At 43.4% G+C, this 17,145-nt stretch overlaps 1 protein-coding gene across 5 annotated transcripts in view; it reads right to left on the reverse strand.

Moving 5' to 3' along the window:
* DNAJC6 (DnaJ heat shock protein family (Hsp40) member C6) overlaps window positions 1-17,145 on the reverse strand; it is a 140,299-nt gene that overhangs the window by 21,104 nt on the left and 102,050 nt on the right. For all 5 annotated transcript variants that reach the window (XM_073593798.1, XM_073593799.1, XM_073593800.1 and 2 more), the window contains 4 exons: window positions 14,445-14,531; window positions 9,804-10,229; window positions 8,263-8,424; window positions 3,699-3,764 (listed from right to left, as the gene is read on the reverse strand). In XM_073593798.1, coding sequence (XP_073449899.1) covers window positions 3,699-3,764; window positions 8,263-8,424; window positions 9,804-10,229; window positions 14,445-14,531 — 741 coding nt within the window. The remainder of the gene's footprint in view (window positions 1-3,698; window positions 3,765-8,262; window positions 8,425-9,803; window positions 10,230-14,444; window positions 14,532-17,145) is intronic.

Here is a 17,145-nt window from a genome sequence, read left to right on the forward strand (position 1 = left end):
AGATAGTGCTTGTGGGCTTCACATGCCCACAAGCAATATGGAAAATGCCAGCAAGGCAGAATAAAAGTTAGATTAGTATGGGAAATCGGCAATCGAGCGGCGATCTATATGAAACACATGAGTAATATAACTAGGAATATTAAAAAAACGATATTCATGAAACTGTGGGAACTCCACTTTAACAAGGGAATAAATTTATTTCAAAAATTTGTTTTATACAAAAAGATGCCAAGACCAGGTACCCATCACCAACACCAAGATCATGTTAGAATTAGACAACGTTGTCTGTTTAGGAGCAGCTGCATCACGCTTTCACTCTACATGCACACACCTATAACACAAACAGTAATTCATTAAAGTGAATAGTATTTGTTGGACTAGACTAGAAATCCCGGTGACATGCACCACAGGAGAAAAAGTCCATCTTGTTACTAAGTTTAATTAGGTAAATCTCCTTCAAGGGGAAAGCTTTGGTTAGAGGATTAATAGTTGAGTCAAATTGCTAGTCCCACAGGAACAGTATTGATTGAAGTTGTAGCTCGGTAAAGCTGCCAGTGTAGAGAGGTGGAAGGGATCCACAATTGGTGGCTAATCCAGGAGGTACAAGTATACAATAATCCAGGATTGAATTAGACACTTATGCCGCGTACACACGAGCGGAATTTCCTTCGGAAAAATCTTGGATGGTTTTTCCGACGGAACTCCAGCTTGTCTTGCATACACACGGTCACACAAAAGTTCTCTGAACTTTCGACCGTCAAGAACACGGTGTGACGTACAACACTCCGACGAGCCGAGAAAATGAAGTTCAATGCTTCCGAGCATGCGTAGGAATTTTGCGCGTCGGAAATGCATACAGACGATCGCATTTTCTGATAGGAACTTTTTCCGACCGAAAAATAGAGAACCTGCTCTCAATCATTTGCTGGCTGGAATTCCACCAGCAAAAGTCCGATGGAGCATACACACGGTCGCATTTTCCGACCAAGAGCTCTCATCGGTCTTTTGCTGGCGGCATTTCCGATCGTGTGTGCGCGGCATAAGACTAAAAGTTCCATCATTGGATAACAGTAGAAAGATGACATTACAGTGAAGTAGGGTAACACAGGCTGAGGTATAACAAAATACCTGGGGCAAAGTAAACCAAGCAATTGGAGGACCAAAGGTCCGCTCACCAGACCACGTGTGGAACGATACGGTTACAGTCCAGATGGATGTATTGTCATTCTCCGGTCCGTGATGTATATATGCCGTCCTGTCTGTTTTGTTTCAGAGCGGGGTCCTTGGGGCTCCAGCAAGTAATTTCCTTCAGCTCTGGACTGCTGTAGAGTCCTCTGGGCCAACGTCCACTCACCTCAGCCAAAATGGTTGCCGTTAGCTTCAAGGATCCTTGAAAAAAACAGGGCATCTGGTGAAACATGTCGGATCTTGCATCACGTAAGAGACGCTCCGTGTGTCACGGATGATGTACCACATCACGCTTGCACGTGCACAGTTGATTGAAGCTAACGGAAACCATTTTGGCTGAGGTGAGTGGATGGTGGCCCAGAGGACTCTACAGCAGTACAGAGCTGAAGGAAATTACTTGCTGGAGCCCCACGGACCCCGCTCTGAAACAAAACATACAGGACGGCATATATAGCGTCCGGACCGGAGAATGACAATACATCCATCTGGACTGTAACCAACAAAACCGCGGAATTTTGTCCGAAGGGCGTTGGCCCAAACTTGTCTTCCATACACACGGTCACACAATTGTTGGCCAACAAATACGAACGTAGTTACGTACTATTTTGTTTTTCAGCTCTTTAGCGCCACCCTTTGGGCTCCTTCTGCTAATTTCTTGTTAGTAGAAGTTTGGTGAGTGTTGATTCGCGCTTTTCATTTTGCACTTTTCATTTTGCGCTTTTCAGTTCGTTTCTGAACGGCCGTTCATCAACCAGCCATGTTGTGGAATCGGAGGAGATAACGTGTTATTTATTATTGGCCTTGGAGTTATTGCTTTGACATTATTTTTTTGGTTGAATAATAATGATTTGATTTGGTATATTTTCTATATTTTTGGATGCATAGAATGCACTTTTTGGTTAAGTTCTATTGGCAGATATCATGTCTAATTTTATTTGTTTTCTTTTTTTAATGCACAATGAAAAAATTGTGTAGAATAATACTTGGCTGTGTGTTTTACTTCAAATGACAGTTTGGGAGTCGGCAGTTACATTTTATAAAATACAATGTAAAATTGACAAGGGACACCAACATAGTTGTATCTTTGATCTTAAAAACTCCAGGATAATGTTGTTGTGGTAACTTGCCCAAATAAAAAAAAAAAAAGAATAATAATATTATTCTTGATATCAATAGAAAAAAAAACCTTTGAAAATCAGTTTGCAATAACTCCATCAGTATCCCCAGCAAAGCAGCTTCATTATTATCCCATTAAAGAAGAAGAGAATTTTGCGCTGCATTTGGAGATTTCATAATTTGCCGCGTCACGAATGTTAATTCTCCATTACGAACGCTAGTTTACAAGACCGACCGCTTCCGGCTCGTCCTTACTTCCGAGCATGCGTGTTTGTACTTTGGACTTTTGTCAGACGGACTTGTGTACACACGCTCGGAAAATCCGACAACAGACATTTGCCCGCGGAAAATCTGAAAACCTGCCATCCAACATTTGTCCACGGAAAGTCCGACAACAATTGTCCGATGGAGCGTACACAGATTTACCGCCAATAGCCCGTCATTGAACATTTCCCATCGGAAAGTCAGATCGTGTGTATGCAGCTTTAGGCTCTTTATTGCATAAGAATCATGCAACATCTCTCCTATAATAAAATACACCTACCTGCCTGTTCGCCATCCCCTGCAGAATATACACCGATCTGCATATGACTGCACTCAATAGCATGCGTGGCCAATCAAAACAGTCGAAAACTGGCCCCCGGAAGAACCCATGGAGAAAATGCTGGAGCAGGACCTTGTAAGCGTCAAACCATTAGAGCTTTAGGTGAGTATCTGTGACTTTAGTTGTGCTTTAAAGGACTTCTCTGGAGCCTCTCCCACCTTCTGTAACTCCTTTCCCCAGTCTATCCGGCGATCTCCTTTTCTGTCCACCTTTCAGCAAACCCTGAAATCTCACCTCTTCAGGCAAGCCTATCCCATCTCAGCGAACAACTCAATTTACTTCTCATCCCCACACAATTATTATTTTCTATCACTTGCCCATCTCTTTATGATTAGAGACCTCCTAACCTTCTTGTCTTGGATTGTAACGTACCTGTACAGGGGGTCCCTGAGTTACGAACCTCCAACTTGCGAACGACTCCTACTTACGAACGGGAGGCGGGTGACGTTCTGCGCATGCGCGGCCACTTTTCGACGGTGGCCACATCGGAAACCGACATCTGCGCATGCGCGGCTACTTAACGGAACACCGGGAAACGAAGTCTGCGCATGCGTGGCTACTTGACAGAACATCAGAAAACATCGGAAAACAACGTCTCTGCTGTTCTGCGCATGCGCTTCCGACTTACGAACAAATACGGCTTAAGAACAAGCAGGCAGTCCCTAACAGGTTCGTAACTCGGGGACCCCCCTGTACTGTACTGCCTTGGAAAGCCTTGGAAAACGAAGTGGCTGAACAATAAAAACCAAAGAAGAAAAAAAAAAAATAAATGCAGAGTTTTGAGTTTTACCTTGAGGAGGAGCGCTCCAGTCCCACGCTGAAGACACATCAGGTTGGATAGACACAGAAGGAGGAGCTGAAAAAAAAATAATCATATCAAATATGCATAATTTCTGCTTTATTTATAGCAATTTACAGTATTTGTTCCAGGTGCAACTTTACACTAAGCAGTTTATTTATATAAAAAATGTAATGTGATGTCACAAATAATCCTCATAATGGGTCTAATATGTTTATTTTCTATGACTGTCAGCTCCTTCTAGTGGTCAAAAAGCAGTATTTTCCTGAAATACAGCAAATCGGGAAAATACTGCATAATGGCCACTGGATGGAGAAGAAACACACCTATTAGGCACATTAAAGCTGAGTTCCGGTGAAAATGTTTTTTTTTTTTTAATTGATCCTATCATTATTACTAATACAATTCAAATACTAGTATATAATGTTTATTATGTATTTAGCAAAAATATAAATCTCTTACTGAATATTTGCTGCCTCCTGTTGTGGCCGTTGCCATCATGATTGTGGGCATGTGAAGCCCAATCGAGATCTCTTCCTGGATTAGTTTTGGAGAGGTGCATGCTGGGTAACCAGCATGCACCTCTCAATCTCGCGCATGCGCAATTCACCGGCCACAGCGTTGATTGTCTCTAAAATTGCCATAACAACGGGCGGCGACGGAGGAAGGTCCCAACCCATTGTTATGGGAAAATCACAGTACTGCCCACAGACTCCTGGGAAATGATGACACATCATTTCCCAGGAGCACAGGTCGAGGGAGGAAGTGACGAGGAGCTCCGCGGACCAGGAAGTGGCAGATTAGGAGGACTACATAGCAACAGGGCGATTCTGGTAAGTATGAAAAAAAAAAAAATTCCTCCAAATGTTTTTTTTTTTTAGGTTTAGAGGAGTCAGATTCTGAAAAAAAAAATTCAGGGTTGAACTCCACTTTAAAGAGTAACTCCACTTTTGCTGAAAAAAACTCCCCACAAAGTATATCATATTTACTTTTTTACACTTTTTTTTTTTCACACTTCTTCAGTTACTTCCTGGTTTCCAGGCCTAGGCAAATGTCCTCATACATCCCAGAAGTCTTCAGGAGAGGATGAGGGTCTTTCTCAGCTAAGCACACCCTCCTGGCTGCATGCCTGAGCTAAGAGCAGATGGATTCCAGGAAGTAAATGCTACATGAATCATTCACCCTTACTCAAGATGGCCGTGGCTACAAATGCTAGTAGGGCGTTTGCCAAAGTGATTTGGTTTCTCAACAAAATGAAGCATGGAGACATGGATGGATGGAGGCGTTTGTTGACCTAAGAATAACATCCCAATAGTCACCAGTTACACTCGAACTGGAAAATCATTTGAATCTGATGACTGTGAAGAAATAATGAAAGCTCTTAGTAGGAACCTTCTGATACATTAATATACAGTATGTTATTACAGAAACAGGCCACATAGAACCACACACTTTCAGAAAAACTTCCATTCCGTCCATGTAACATTGAGTCCATGTAATATTGAGTCCATGTAACATTGAGTCCATGTAATATTGAGTCCATGTAATATTGAGTCCATGTAATATTGAATCCATGTAATATTGAGTCCATGTAATATTGAATCCATGTAATATTGAGTCCATGTAATATTGAGTCCATGTAATATTGAGTCCATGTAACATTGAGTCCATGTAATATTGAGTCCATGTAATATTGAATCCATGTAATATTGAGTCCATGTAATATTGAGTCCATGTAATATTGAATCCATGTAATATTGAGTCCATGTAATATTGAATCCATGTAATATTGAGTCCATGTAATATTGAGTCCATGTAATATTGAGTCCATGTAATATTGAGTCCATGTAATATTGAGTCCATGTAATATTGAATCCATGTAATATTGAGTCCATGTAATATTGAGTCCATGTAACATTGAGTCCATGTAACATTGAGTCCATGTAATATTGAGTCCATGTAATATTGAGTCCATGTAACATTGAGTCCATGTAACATTGAGTCCATGTAATATTGAGTCCATGTAATATTGGGGTTGATTTACTAAAGGCAAATAGACTGTGCACTTTGCAGAGTGCAGTTGCCCTCTGCAGGTGCAATTGCTCCAGAGCTTAATAAATGAGGTAAGGCTGGACTTTGCAAAGAGTACCCAATCCTGTGCAAGGAAAATTAAAAAAAACAGCATTTTTGCTTGCACATGATTGGATGATGGACGTCAGCAGAGCTTCTGCTCATTTACTAAGCTCTGGAGCAACTGCACAGTCTTTTTCCCTTTAGTAAATCAACCCCATTGAGTCTATGTAACATTGAGTCACTGATCCAACATGGAAGTCGCATGACTTCATGTCCGAAGTCAATGCGACTTCAATGAAGAGGATTCGACTTTGAGATGATTGCGGCTTGTCCTCTGACCTGTCAAAACAATTCCTTTGCTTTTGGTATAGATAAGTCCTCACAATAAATTTATAGAAAAAAAAAAATGGCATGGAGTCCCCCCAGATCCATACCAGGCTCTTTGAGTCTGGTATGGATCTGGTGAGGAATCCCACGCCAAAATTAAAAAAAAAAAAAATGACGCAGGGTCCTCCCCGAAGACCATACCAGACCCTTTGTTCTGGTATGGATATCAAAAGGAAAACCCCACACAAAAAAAAAGAAAAAAGAAAAGGACGCGAGTTATCCCCAAAAGCCATACCAGACCCTTATCCGAGCACGCAGCCCGTCAGGTCAGGAAAGGGGGGGGGAGATGAGCGGGCACCCCCCTCCTTGACCATACCAGGCCACATGCCCTCAACATGGAGGGTGGGTGCTTTGGGGCAGGGGGGGGCTCTGCTGATGTCTTCTTTCTCTGGTGAGGTGCCCCCCCCCTCTGCCAATATCTTCTTCCTTCGCCGCCGACCCACTAAAAATAAAAAATAAAATGGTCCTCCTCCGACGCTGGCTCCCGCCGTTGTGTCAGCTCCAGTATCTGCCAGTTCTTATATAGCCACGACACCGGATGGCCCCATGGCTATACACTTGCAGTATAGAACTTAAAGTTCTAGTTGACACTTTTCCAATTTGGAGCAAATTTCCATGACAAGTCTCTAGCAAGAGCAAAGTTGCAGTGGTGAGTCTACAGCAAGAGGTCTGCAAATCTACATCATGAAAATTCAGCCACAGTGACCCCTGTGGTGGGAGGACTATTGTACAATGTAACTGAACCAGAACTTACAGCTGACTTGCAGAATGTTTGCAAAGAAAGTTGATCCGGAGTCATGCAATGCGGACTTGCTGCAATTGTGCAACAAACTTGTGAAGCCCGGGAAGTCTAGCAAGAGCTTAGTAAGTCATTTTCAAACTTGCAGCTCAATTGCTCGCTATCTGGGATGCCAAGCTACTGCCGGATGATTTCCCGGGCACCACAGAGAAGTGGCAGGAGGGCAAGGAAGGGAGGCTCCAGCTGATTGACAGCCTTGGCTGTGTACCTGTGTGAAGGGGGTGTGTCCCTTCTCTCCAATCAGCTCTCAGAGCTCTCCTCACTGATGTAACTTCAGCTCTCCACCCCCTGCTTTTCTGAGCTGAGAGATCCTGTGTAAATTCTGCACTTTGAATTGATGTAGGGGGAAGACGGCTGCAGATAAACAGGTGCAACTTATGTAGGGTGATTTGTTTCATCCCCGTTTATCACCTGAGTGTAGTCACTTCACTGGGTATATGTAAGGGTTTACAACCACTTTTAACTGCTCTACTCTGACTTAAAGTGTTACTTAACCCAGGACCCTGCATTCACTATATCTGGTCTCCCACAGTACACAGAACATGGAAATGCAATTATTTTAGTAAATATAAACTGCTAAATACCTTTCCACATCAGCAGTATATATAGCAGTCTTGTGACTTTTGTGAGGTCTGGTTAAAGCTTGTAGGAGGAGTTTTCATTCTCCCCTGATTGTCCTTTGAGGCTGCAGGACCCCTGACCCTCTGTCTGGACAGTACTGACTGGCCCTGCGCTGATCAAATGCACCCTCCCAAGAAATTAAAAAAACTCTCTAGCAATATACACCAAACTGAGCATGTACAGAGTGCCCCCAAGGCTCTGTTCTATCAGCAGATGGATGGGAGACAGTGGAAGGGGAGAATCAGAGAAGACAGGATCAAACAGCCATTTTACACAATGTGTAGGATTAACCCCTTAGGTTCCACAGTGAGTATAACAAGCATGCTTTACTGCATATACAGACTGATTTTACTGCTGTGGGTTTAGTAACAATTTAACAGTTAGGTACAAGCCCTGTGTGCTATGTGTGCCCACTCCCATTCCTTTACATACCATTGCTGAGCAGGTCTGGACTAGGGAAGTAAAAAAAGTGCAGATGCCGGACTTTATCAAGTCAGTATAATGTAGCTGGGGGCAGTATAGACACTACAGGTTCTCTTAGGCCGTCAGAGCTGATTAGTCACCTTGTCTATAGTTAGTGATTTCCACAACTTTCTGTTTTAAAGCAATATCCCCGTTTCCATTCGTTTAGAATCCCTCTATAAATACATCACGACATAGGTCACAACGATTTACCCATGTTGAATGGATCCACTTGGACTGTCGGGCTGGGGGAGGGGCTTCTCGCGGCTTGCAGAAAGGGGTCTCCTGCCGTGGCATTCGAAGCACTGAGGAAGGTGCCAAGAAGGTCCTTAGCTGGCTGCTTCGGACTCGATCCAAATGGATCAAATGTGGACGCTGTGGAGGATACAGAAAGTTTTGATTAGCAATGCTGCAAGGTGATGACATCACTAGTCATGTGACAGGGGAATGGTGCGCAATCTGTGATCTTATCTCTGTGATAAGTGTGGAGCCAGGAGGCGGAGGATCAGCACACTTCCCTGCCCACCCCTGCGCCCAAAGGATACCCAATTATTGTTACCATCAAAAATTAATTACTGATCATTGAAGACCTCCAAAATATCAGAGAAAGAAATATCACCGCTCTAGGAAGGTCAATTAGGAACAGATCCCTCCTCCATGTTGGAAGCCACAGGTGCCGGCAATGCTTGTAACGATGAAGTGATGAGAAAAAATCATAGCTATGATTAAGCACTTATTATAGTGTGAAACGCGTCAGTTTCCTGCATTTTCTGCTGTGGCGTGTAATTTTGTTTGTTTTTACTAAATAAAGGCTATAATCATTTTTAATGCAGCTATCCAGGACTTTTTCTCATCACTTTACCTCCAGTATTTCCTTAGAGTGATTACACAGTCATTTTACACTATTTATTCTGTATGTATGTACTCTGCACAGTACCACTTATCTTGTTCTGTATACTGGGTGTAATTCTCACTATCTGTTCTTACTCTGTATGTATGGACTCTGCACAGTACCACTTATCTTGTTCTGTATACTAAGTGTAAATATCAGTATCTGTTCCTATTCTGTATGTATGGACACTGCACAGTAACACTTCTCTTGTCCTTAATGCAAGGCATAATTCTAATGCCGCGTACACACGATCGGACATTACGACAAAAAAATCCTGGGTTTATTTCCAACGAATGTTGGCTCAAACTTGTCTTGCATACACACGGTCGCACAAATGTTGTCGAAAATTCCGAACGTCAAGAACGCGGTGACGTACAACGCGTACGACGAGCCGAAAAAAATGAAGTTCAATAGCCAGTGCAGCTCTTCTGCTTGATTCCGAGCATGCTTGGAATTTTGTGCGTTGGAATTGTGTACACACGATCGGAATTTCCGACAACAAAAATTTCAGAACCAGCTCTCAAATTTTTGTTGTCGGAAATTCCGACAACAAATGTCCGATGGAGCCTACACACGGTCGGAATTTCCGACAACAAGCTCCCATCGAACATTTGTTGTCGGAAATTCCGACCGTGTGTACGCGGCATTAGTGTTCTGTATCTATCTAACCCTTCCTCACTACTCTAAACTAAAAAAATATCAGAGATCCACTTTAAATCTGACTACCCTGTACATCTTAGGAGGCCAAACTTGAAAAAAAATGATGACCTAGGCAAAAAAACAAAAAATAAATAAAAGGATCCATAGTAAATTTTTTAAAGGGCATTTGGAAGAACATAAACCAGTGAATGCTCCTCTTTACCTTCTCCTATCTTCGGAGAATGGGACGGAGAAGAGGACGCCGCAGACCGCCGTGGCGTTGAATGTGCTGAACCGATTCCGCCGCTCTGAAAAACGGTTTCCCCAGGCGCCTGAGAAGCTCCAAACAGGTCATACAGAAGGTCTGAGTTGGAAGGTGGTGCCATGGGTTGTGCTGCAGGAGCAGCAGCCGCCGCCGAACTCCCATCGAGAAACAAGAGGTCAATGTCTTCCGGAGGAGCCTGGGGAGCTGTGCTAGGGAGTTCTGTGCTTTTGTGCTTTGGGGTTCCATGATGTTTTTCTCCACTGGTGTTGCTGTGTTGGCTTGAAAGAGATAGGAGTTCGTCGTCTGATGGCTCACTTTCATCGTGTACTAGCACAGCTCGATCTTCTGATACCGGATGAGAAGTGGACTTCTCTGACTTCTGGTCTGAGGGATCAAAGCAAATGTCAATGTAAATATGTACAATGAAATGAAGCAAACCTGTTGTGTTGCCATTAATTGAGAAAGCACGGGTTTGCTTTAAACAGTAGAAGGAAGAAGAGGGAATGTACATAGATTCATAGTCCTGCCATTGGCTTAGCATGGTGGAAACACCAGAGATAAAGCAAGGGTTTCTCATTTGTTCCTTGTGCAGTCATTCAGGGGCTGCCTCATAGACATTAGATTAGGGTTTCTCAACCAGGGTTCCTCCAGAGGTTGCTAGGGGTTCCTTAAGCCAGTGTTTCTCAACTCCAGTCCTCAAGGCGCCCCAACAGGTCATGTTTTCAGGCTCTCCATTATTTTGCACTGGTGATTTGATCAGTTTCACTGCCTTAGTAATTACCACAGCTGTTTATCTGAGGGAAATCCTGAAAACATGACCTGTTGGGGCGCCTTGAAGACTGGAGTTGAGAAACATTGCCTTAAGCAATAACCAAATTCTACCTTTCAGGTTAGTTCCTGCTGACACCATTCTTCACGATGAACACAAATAAGGAACATTCTTCCCACTCAGTGTCACAATAATGTATCATGAGTTGTAGATATAGTCATTTTTATCAGGGGTTCCCTGAGACTGGAAAGTTCTTTCAAGGGTTCCTCTGTGTTGAGAAGGTTGAGCAAGGCTGCATTCGATCATAGCCTATCCATCACTCAATAAATATGGGTTTCCACATACATGAAATAACCATTACCTTACATTGATGATTTTGGCCAACCGGCCTAATGCTGGCCATACACTATACGAAAAATCGTCCGAAATCCGGTCATTTGGCCGGTTCGTTCATTTTTCAGCTAGTTAATGGGCACAAAATCGATAATCGTTGGGATGTTTTTGAGCTGAAAATACAAAGGACAAGTTTGGAAATTTTCTGCCGAACGAACGATAAATTGAAAGGTTGATGTGTTTCCCGTCTGAACTGTTTGCACTAGGTATATGTAAAAACACGAACAAAAAATGGATTCATTTATGTCCACTGAACGATTTATCGGTCATTACATTGTTTGCTCTCACGGCCGAATGTCCATTTTTCAAAAATGGGTCCAGCCGATTTTTCGTATAGTGTATGGCCAGCATTAAAGTGATTGTAAGGTCAGAAGGTTTCTAATCCTAATGCATTATATGCATTAAGATAAAAAGCCTTCTGTGTGTAGAAGCCCCCTCCAGTCCCCCCCCCCCCCAAAAATCGTCCGAACCCATTTTCGAAAAATGGACATTCAGCCATGAGAGCAAACGATAGTGCCATCATGTCATGACCGATAAATCCTTCAGTGGTCATAAATGAATCAATTTTTTTTTTTTTTTTACATATACCTAGTGCAAACAGTTTGGACAGGAAACACATTAACCTTTTAATTTATCGTTCGTTAGAACATTTCCAAACTCGTCCTTCGTTTTTTCGGCTCAAAAACGTCCCAACAATTATCGATTTTGTGCCCATTAAGTGGCCAAAAAAGAAACAAACTGGCCAAATGACCATATTTTGGCCAATTTTTCGTATAGTGTATGGCCAGCATACCTGAGTCCCCCTCTCTGTTTAGCGATGTTGCAGGAGTGCCTCGGCTGCCTGAGACTCTCCCTCCTGATTGGCTGAGATGGCAGCCCGGCGCCATTGGCTCCTGCTGCTGTCATTTAAATTCAGTGAGCCAATCAGGAGATGGGGGGGGGGGGGCAGGGCCTGACAGTCTGACAGGCAGTGAGGAGGCGATACTTCACCTCTTCACCACCTGTTTTAAACTCATAAATGCCACATTGCACAAAGTTGAAGCGCAGCCCCATTCCCTGTAATGGTTTGTGTTCGGCAGGCAACAAGGAGTTTAAAGTGTTTGTTAAGTCTAAATGTTAAATCACTGCCAGCCCCTCTATTATAGCCTGGCATACCACACTATGTAAGTCATTTCTAAAAACGAGGCTTGTAAATACCTCTTTAGAGCTCTCTTCAGGCCGGTCACGTGACTGGCGGCCGCTTTACAGCTCCGATACATGGCTTCTGCAGGAGGGGCCTGAGATCTCCCTCTGACGTCAGTCAGGGAGATCACGTGGCCTCCCGCTGAAGCCCTGTCTCGGAGCTGTAAAGCGGCCGCCAGTCATGTGACCGGCCTGAAGAGAGCTCTAAAGAGGTATTTACAAGCCTCGTTTTTAGAAACGACTTACATAGTGTGGTATGCCAGGCTCTAATAGAGGGGCTGGCAGTGATCATTGTAGGTTTTTTATTTTTAATAATAGAGGCGGGGGGCGGGGCGGAGACAGAGATGACAGGCAGGGAGGAGGGGGGTGAGGGGGAGAGAGGAGAACTAAGAGGACAGCTGCGTATGACAGGGGGACGTCCTCTGACCACGGTGGTCAGGGCTCAGCAGCTCTGATTATCGTGGTCAGTACAGAGAGGGGATACAGAAAGTGGCAGGTTCAGGAAGATTTTTTTTTATAGTTTAGAGAAGGGCAGATTACATAGCACGAGCACTGTGCTGTTTAATCTGCTTTAAGGGACCAGGATCTGATTTTTTTTTTTTTCGGGGTTTAACAAACACTTTAATGCTTTGCAGAATTGCCATGTGCACACCCCTGGCTGTTGTCTTTGCAGCTTAAGTGGGAATGGTTGTAAATACGAGGCTCATCTGGGTGTTCAAACGAGCCCCTAAAGCGTAAGCCAAGCCATAGAAAAAAAAAATACAATTTTTAACATTTTAAATATTTTTATTTTTAATAGTGACAAATACACAGTATTTTTTTTCAGTAATTTTGAATAGAGTGGGGAAGGATAAGAACCCATCTTGTTTTCACTACTAACAAACTCCCCTTAGGGAAAAGCTGCATTTATGTATTATGTATATATTTCCAATGTGGGATACGGCCAAAGAGGAGGGGTCAGGTGCATCGGTGGGGGTCCCCAAAAGAAGAGGATCGGGGCTCCTCTGTACAAAAGGATTGCACAGAGCAGGTAAGTATACGCATGTTTTTTATTTTATTATTTTAATAAAAAAAAAACAAGGGTTTAATTCCGCTTTAAGGTTCTTATATTACTTATTCAAGTGTACATGTCACCAAACTGAAAAGGCCACTTTATGGGCTTAATGAATGTCATGATATCTCTCTAGATAGTAACAACATCAGGCAGACGCAAGACCTTGAGTATTGTAATAAGTGTCTGATAAATTAATAGGCTGCGTTTTATAAGCAATGGACTAGTCCAGGGGTCTCCAAACTTTCTAAACAAAGGGACAGTTTTCTGTCCTTCAGTCTTTAGAGGGGCCAGACTGTGGCCAGTGTGAATAGAAAATTTTTCTGGCGTCAATGGGAGTAAACAGTGTCCCATCTTTGGTATCAGGGGCAGGAATAGTGTCCCATTGTTGGTGTCAGTGGGAGGAATAGTGCCCCATTGTTGGTGTCAGTGGGAGGAATAGTGCCCCATTGTTGGTGTCAGTGAGAGAAATGGTGCCCCATTGTTGGTGTCAGTGGGAGAAATGGTGCCCCATTGTAGGGGTCAGTGAGATAAATGGTGCCCCATTGTTGATGTCAGTGGCAGGAATTATGCCCCATTTATGGTGTCAGAGGGCAGAATAGTGTCTCATATCAGTGGGATGACTAGTGCCCCAAGGGCCAGACAAAAGCAAGCAAAGGGCCGCATCTGGCCCCGGAGCTGCAGTTTGGAGACCTCTGGACTAGTCCATACATTGCCTACTGTTAAGCCTCGTACACACGATTGGATTTTTGGTAGACAAAGCATCAGACTTTTGTCCGAAGGGCATGTGCCAGGAACTTGTCTTGCATACAAACAGTACACAATTGTCGGCCAACAAACACGAAAATAGCGACATACTACGAGGAATTTCAGCTCTTGAGCATCACCCTTTGGGGACCTTCTGCTAATTTCATATTTGGTGAGCATTGATTCCGAGCATGCGTTTTTGCACTTTGGACTTTTGTGTGACTGACTTGTGTACACACGATACGAAAATCTGACGACAGACCATCGGTTTACTAGCCTGCCATCCAACATTTGTTGGCGGAAAGTTGGCCAACAATTGTCTGATGGAGCGTACTAACGGTCGGGTTTTAGGCAAACTGTCTGTCATCACACAATTCCCGGACGAAAATCCGATCGTGTGTACGAGGCTTTAATAAACAGATACTCTTCAGACATTTCTAAAAAAAAAAAAGCCTACCTTGCCAGCTCAAGGAAGAGAAAAATGCCCCCTGCCCGGGCCCAGCATTCCTAAAGTTGTCAGGATGTTGTTCCACTGGAGCTCTGCCTATTGAGCACAAACACGTGTAAGTAAAGACAAATATAAAAATGAACTGGAGATCGGGCAATCCTTATATCATCAGATCTGCATCATCTTCCTATCAAAAGAAAACTTTTCCTCTCTAAGTCCCAGCACAATATTACATTAGCTTTGTGTTGACATCATGTACAGATTAGAATGGGCACCATATTTGGCTGCGGGTATAGAAAACTCAGTCAAAGCCTTGTGGTGGATACCAGGAAACCCGATTGTGCTCACTGGTCCTCCATTTATCAAGCTTCTGTTACTGTATACTAATTTGTACTTTCTTCTATGTGAGCTGAGAATTTTACAAATAACTTTCTAATAACCATTTACAAGTTTGGATATAAGGAGCATGAAATGCGTCATACTCCAGAAGACCATGAGTCCATGAGATTTCACCAAACTAAGACCCTCTAGTTCTGCCAGTAACAGCTGGATTAGGCAACGACTTCTTCAGATATCCCTGGGCTGTCCCTTCTTCTGGCAGCCAAGCTGGATAGCTATGTTCAGCCTTCCTCCTCCATAGGCATGAACAAGCACACTTGGCCAAACCGAACAGGCATGGATATGGAAAGATCTTTCTTATGTGAGGTCTTTTGGTGGTGGCTTTGTGCCTGCTAGCCAAGAAGAGCAATGATGGAAAAAGTAGGGTAACTTTCAGTAAGGCTCCATTCTCACTTGTACAACTCCAAAGTTGCGTTGACTTTGGAGTGCAGCTTTGGTGCAACTTTGACGCAATTTTGGATGGCTGCGACTTGGATACAACTTTGGCTTTGGCCAGTGATAATGGACAACTGTTGCATTGTATAACCTTTCAGGTATGACTTTCATGCAACTTTTGAGGGTTAACATTGAAAGTCGGACCAAAGTAGTGCATGAACTACTTTGAAGTCGCTGTAACTTATCGTTGGAAAACGTGGGGAACAACTTATCATGCAACTTTGATGTCCAAAGTTGCATGACAAATCGCACAAGTGTGAATGGAGCCTTAGGGTAAGGATGGTTGAAGATGAAAAACACATTTCGCCATGACTTCCACTTTAAAATGGACCTTCACTCTCCTGAGTGACTAAAAGGAGAAGAAGTTCGGGATTTTTTTTTTTTTTTCCCAAAATCATACTTACCTAGGTGGCTGCTGCATCTGTCCCCCACCGCTTCTAACACTGAGAACTGAGCGATCAAACACCGCTGATCGTTCAGTTCTCAGAGCTGTGAACAAGGCTAAGTGCCGAAAACGCGTCAGCTGTCACATCTTAATGGTCATGTTATAATAAAAGATTACAGAAGAATTTCCAGAGTTGCCGGAATTTCGTTTTTTATTCTCAAGTATCTTAGTTGGATGGAAGGATGACATCCCAAGCCTGAGCACCTGGAGTAGGTGTATTGGTCTTCTATTATCTCACCAGAGGCTTCAAAGTCAGAGCGGTGCTTCTCTTGCATGCAGACGTTGGTCGGTTCCCAGAGTTCCCTGAGCAGAGAGCTGGTGTCGGTCAGTTACTGGCCCTCTGCTCCGCCCTGCCCCCCTCCCAACACTCACTGGAGGGCTGGGCTGTGGAGGGGGTGGGAGCGGCTGGCTCAGCCTCTCAGCGGCTCATTGAGAGGCTGAGCCGGGTGCCGTTCTAGAGTTGTGGGCGGATCCAGACTTTATGGTCACAATCCTTCCAGAGCCTGGACCTTCCGTGACGTCAACCGGCTGACTGCTAAAAACGGGTCACAGTAGTGCAGAACGAACTGCAGTCCTGTGATCCACAGGAGAAGTACAGCCAAACAAGCTTTCCCCATACTTCTCCTTCTCTTTCTGTACTTTTTCCTTTGTTAAACAAGAAATTACACCGGGAACATGAGTGATGGAAATAGATTTGGGGGTCCTAGAGGACCACAGACCTAGCAGTAGCATGCAATGCCAGGCCGTCGTTAACTAAAGGGTATTTATTTGAGGGGCAAAACATTGGTTCCGCCTCATCTTGAGTATGCATTTCAATTTTGGTCCCTAATCAATGGAAAGGATGTCCTAGAATTAGAAAAACTTTAACGAAGGGCAGGGAAATTCATAAGGGGGCTGGAGGATCTCATTTACGAGGGACAACCAAGTAAACTAAACCTATTTATCTGAGAGTGAAGACGCTTAAAGTAGAACTAAAAGGCAACTAAAACCTTTTCTTTTTAGTTTTGGATAGAGTGGAGAGGGATTGAAACCCCTGTCAGTTTTTATTGCTGTCTGTGTCCCAGTTAGGGAGATTCAGCCTCTTTATTTGTCCCGTTTACCATTATCACTGAGTGAAAGTAAAAAAAAAAAAAAAAAAAAAAATTTGGGTTGTCCCCAGAAAAGTAATAGAGGAGAAATCTTCCAATGGGGACACTAGTTCTGGTGAGCTGGGGGCAAGGGATTCCCTTAACTTGCAGGAATTTCCTCTCACTTCCTGTTTGGCTATGAGAAAGGAAGTGAAGGGAAATCTCCGAAATTGGATATAGATGGTGGGAAAAAATAATGATAGGGGTTATAACCCTAACTTGCTCTATCCAAAATGAAAAAAAAAAAAAAGTTTTGCCTACAGTTCTATATTAGGAGAAGACATGATCACTATTTATAAATGAG

Source organism: Aquarana catesbeiana, linkage group LG07 (genome assembly GCF_042186555.1).
Source record: "Aquarana catesbeiana isolate 2022-GZ linkage group LG07, ASM4218655v1, whole genome shotgun sequence".
NCBI lineage: Eukaryota > Metazoa > Chordata > Amphibia > Anura > Ranidae > Aquarana > Aquarana catesbeiana.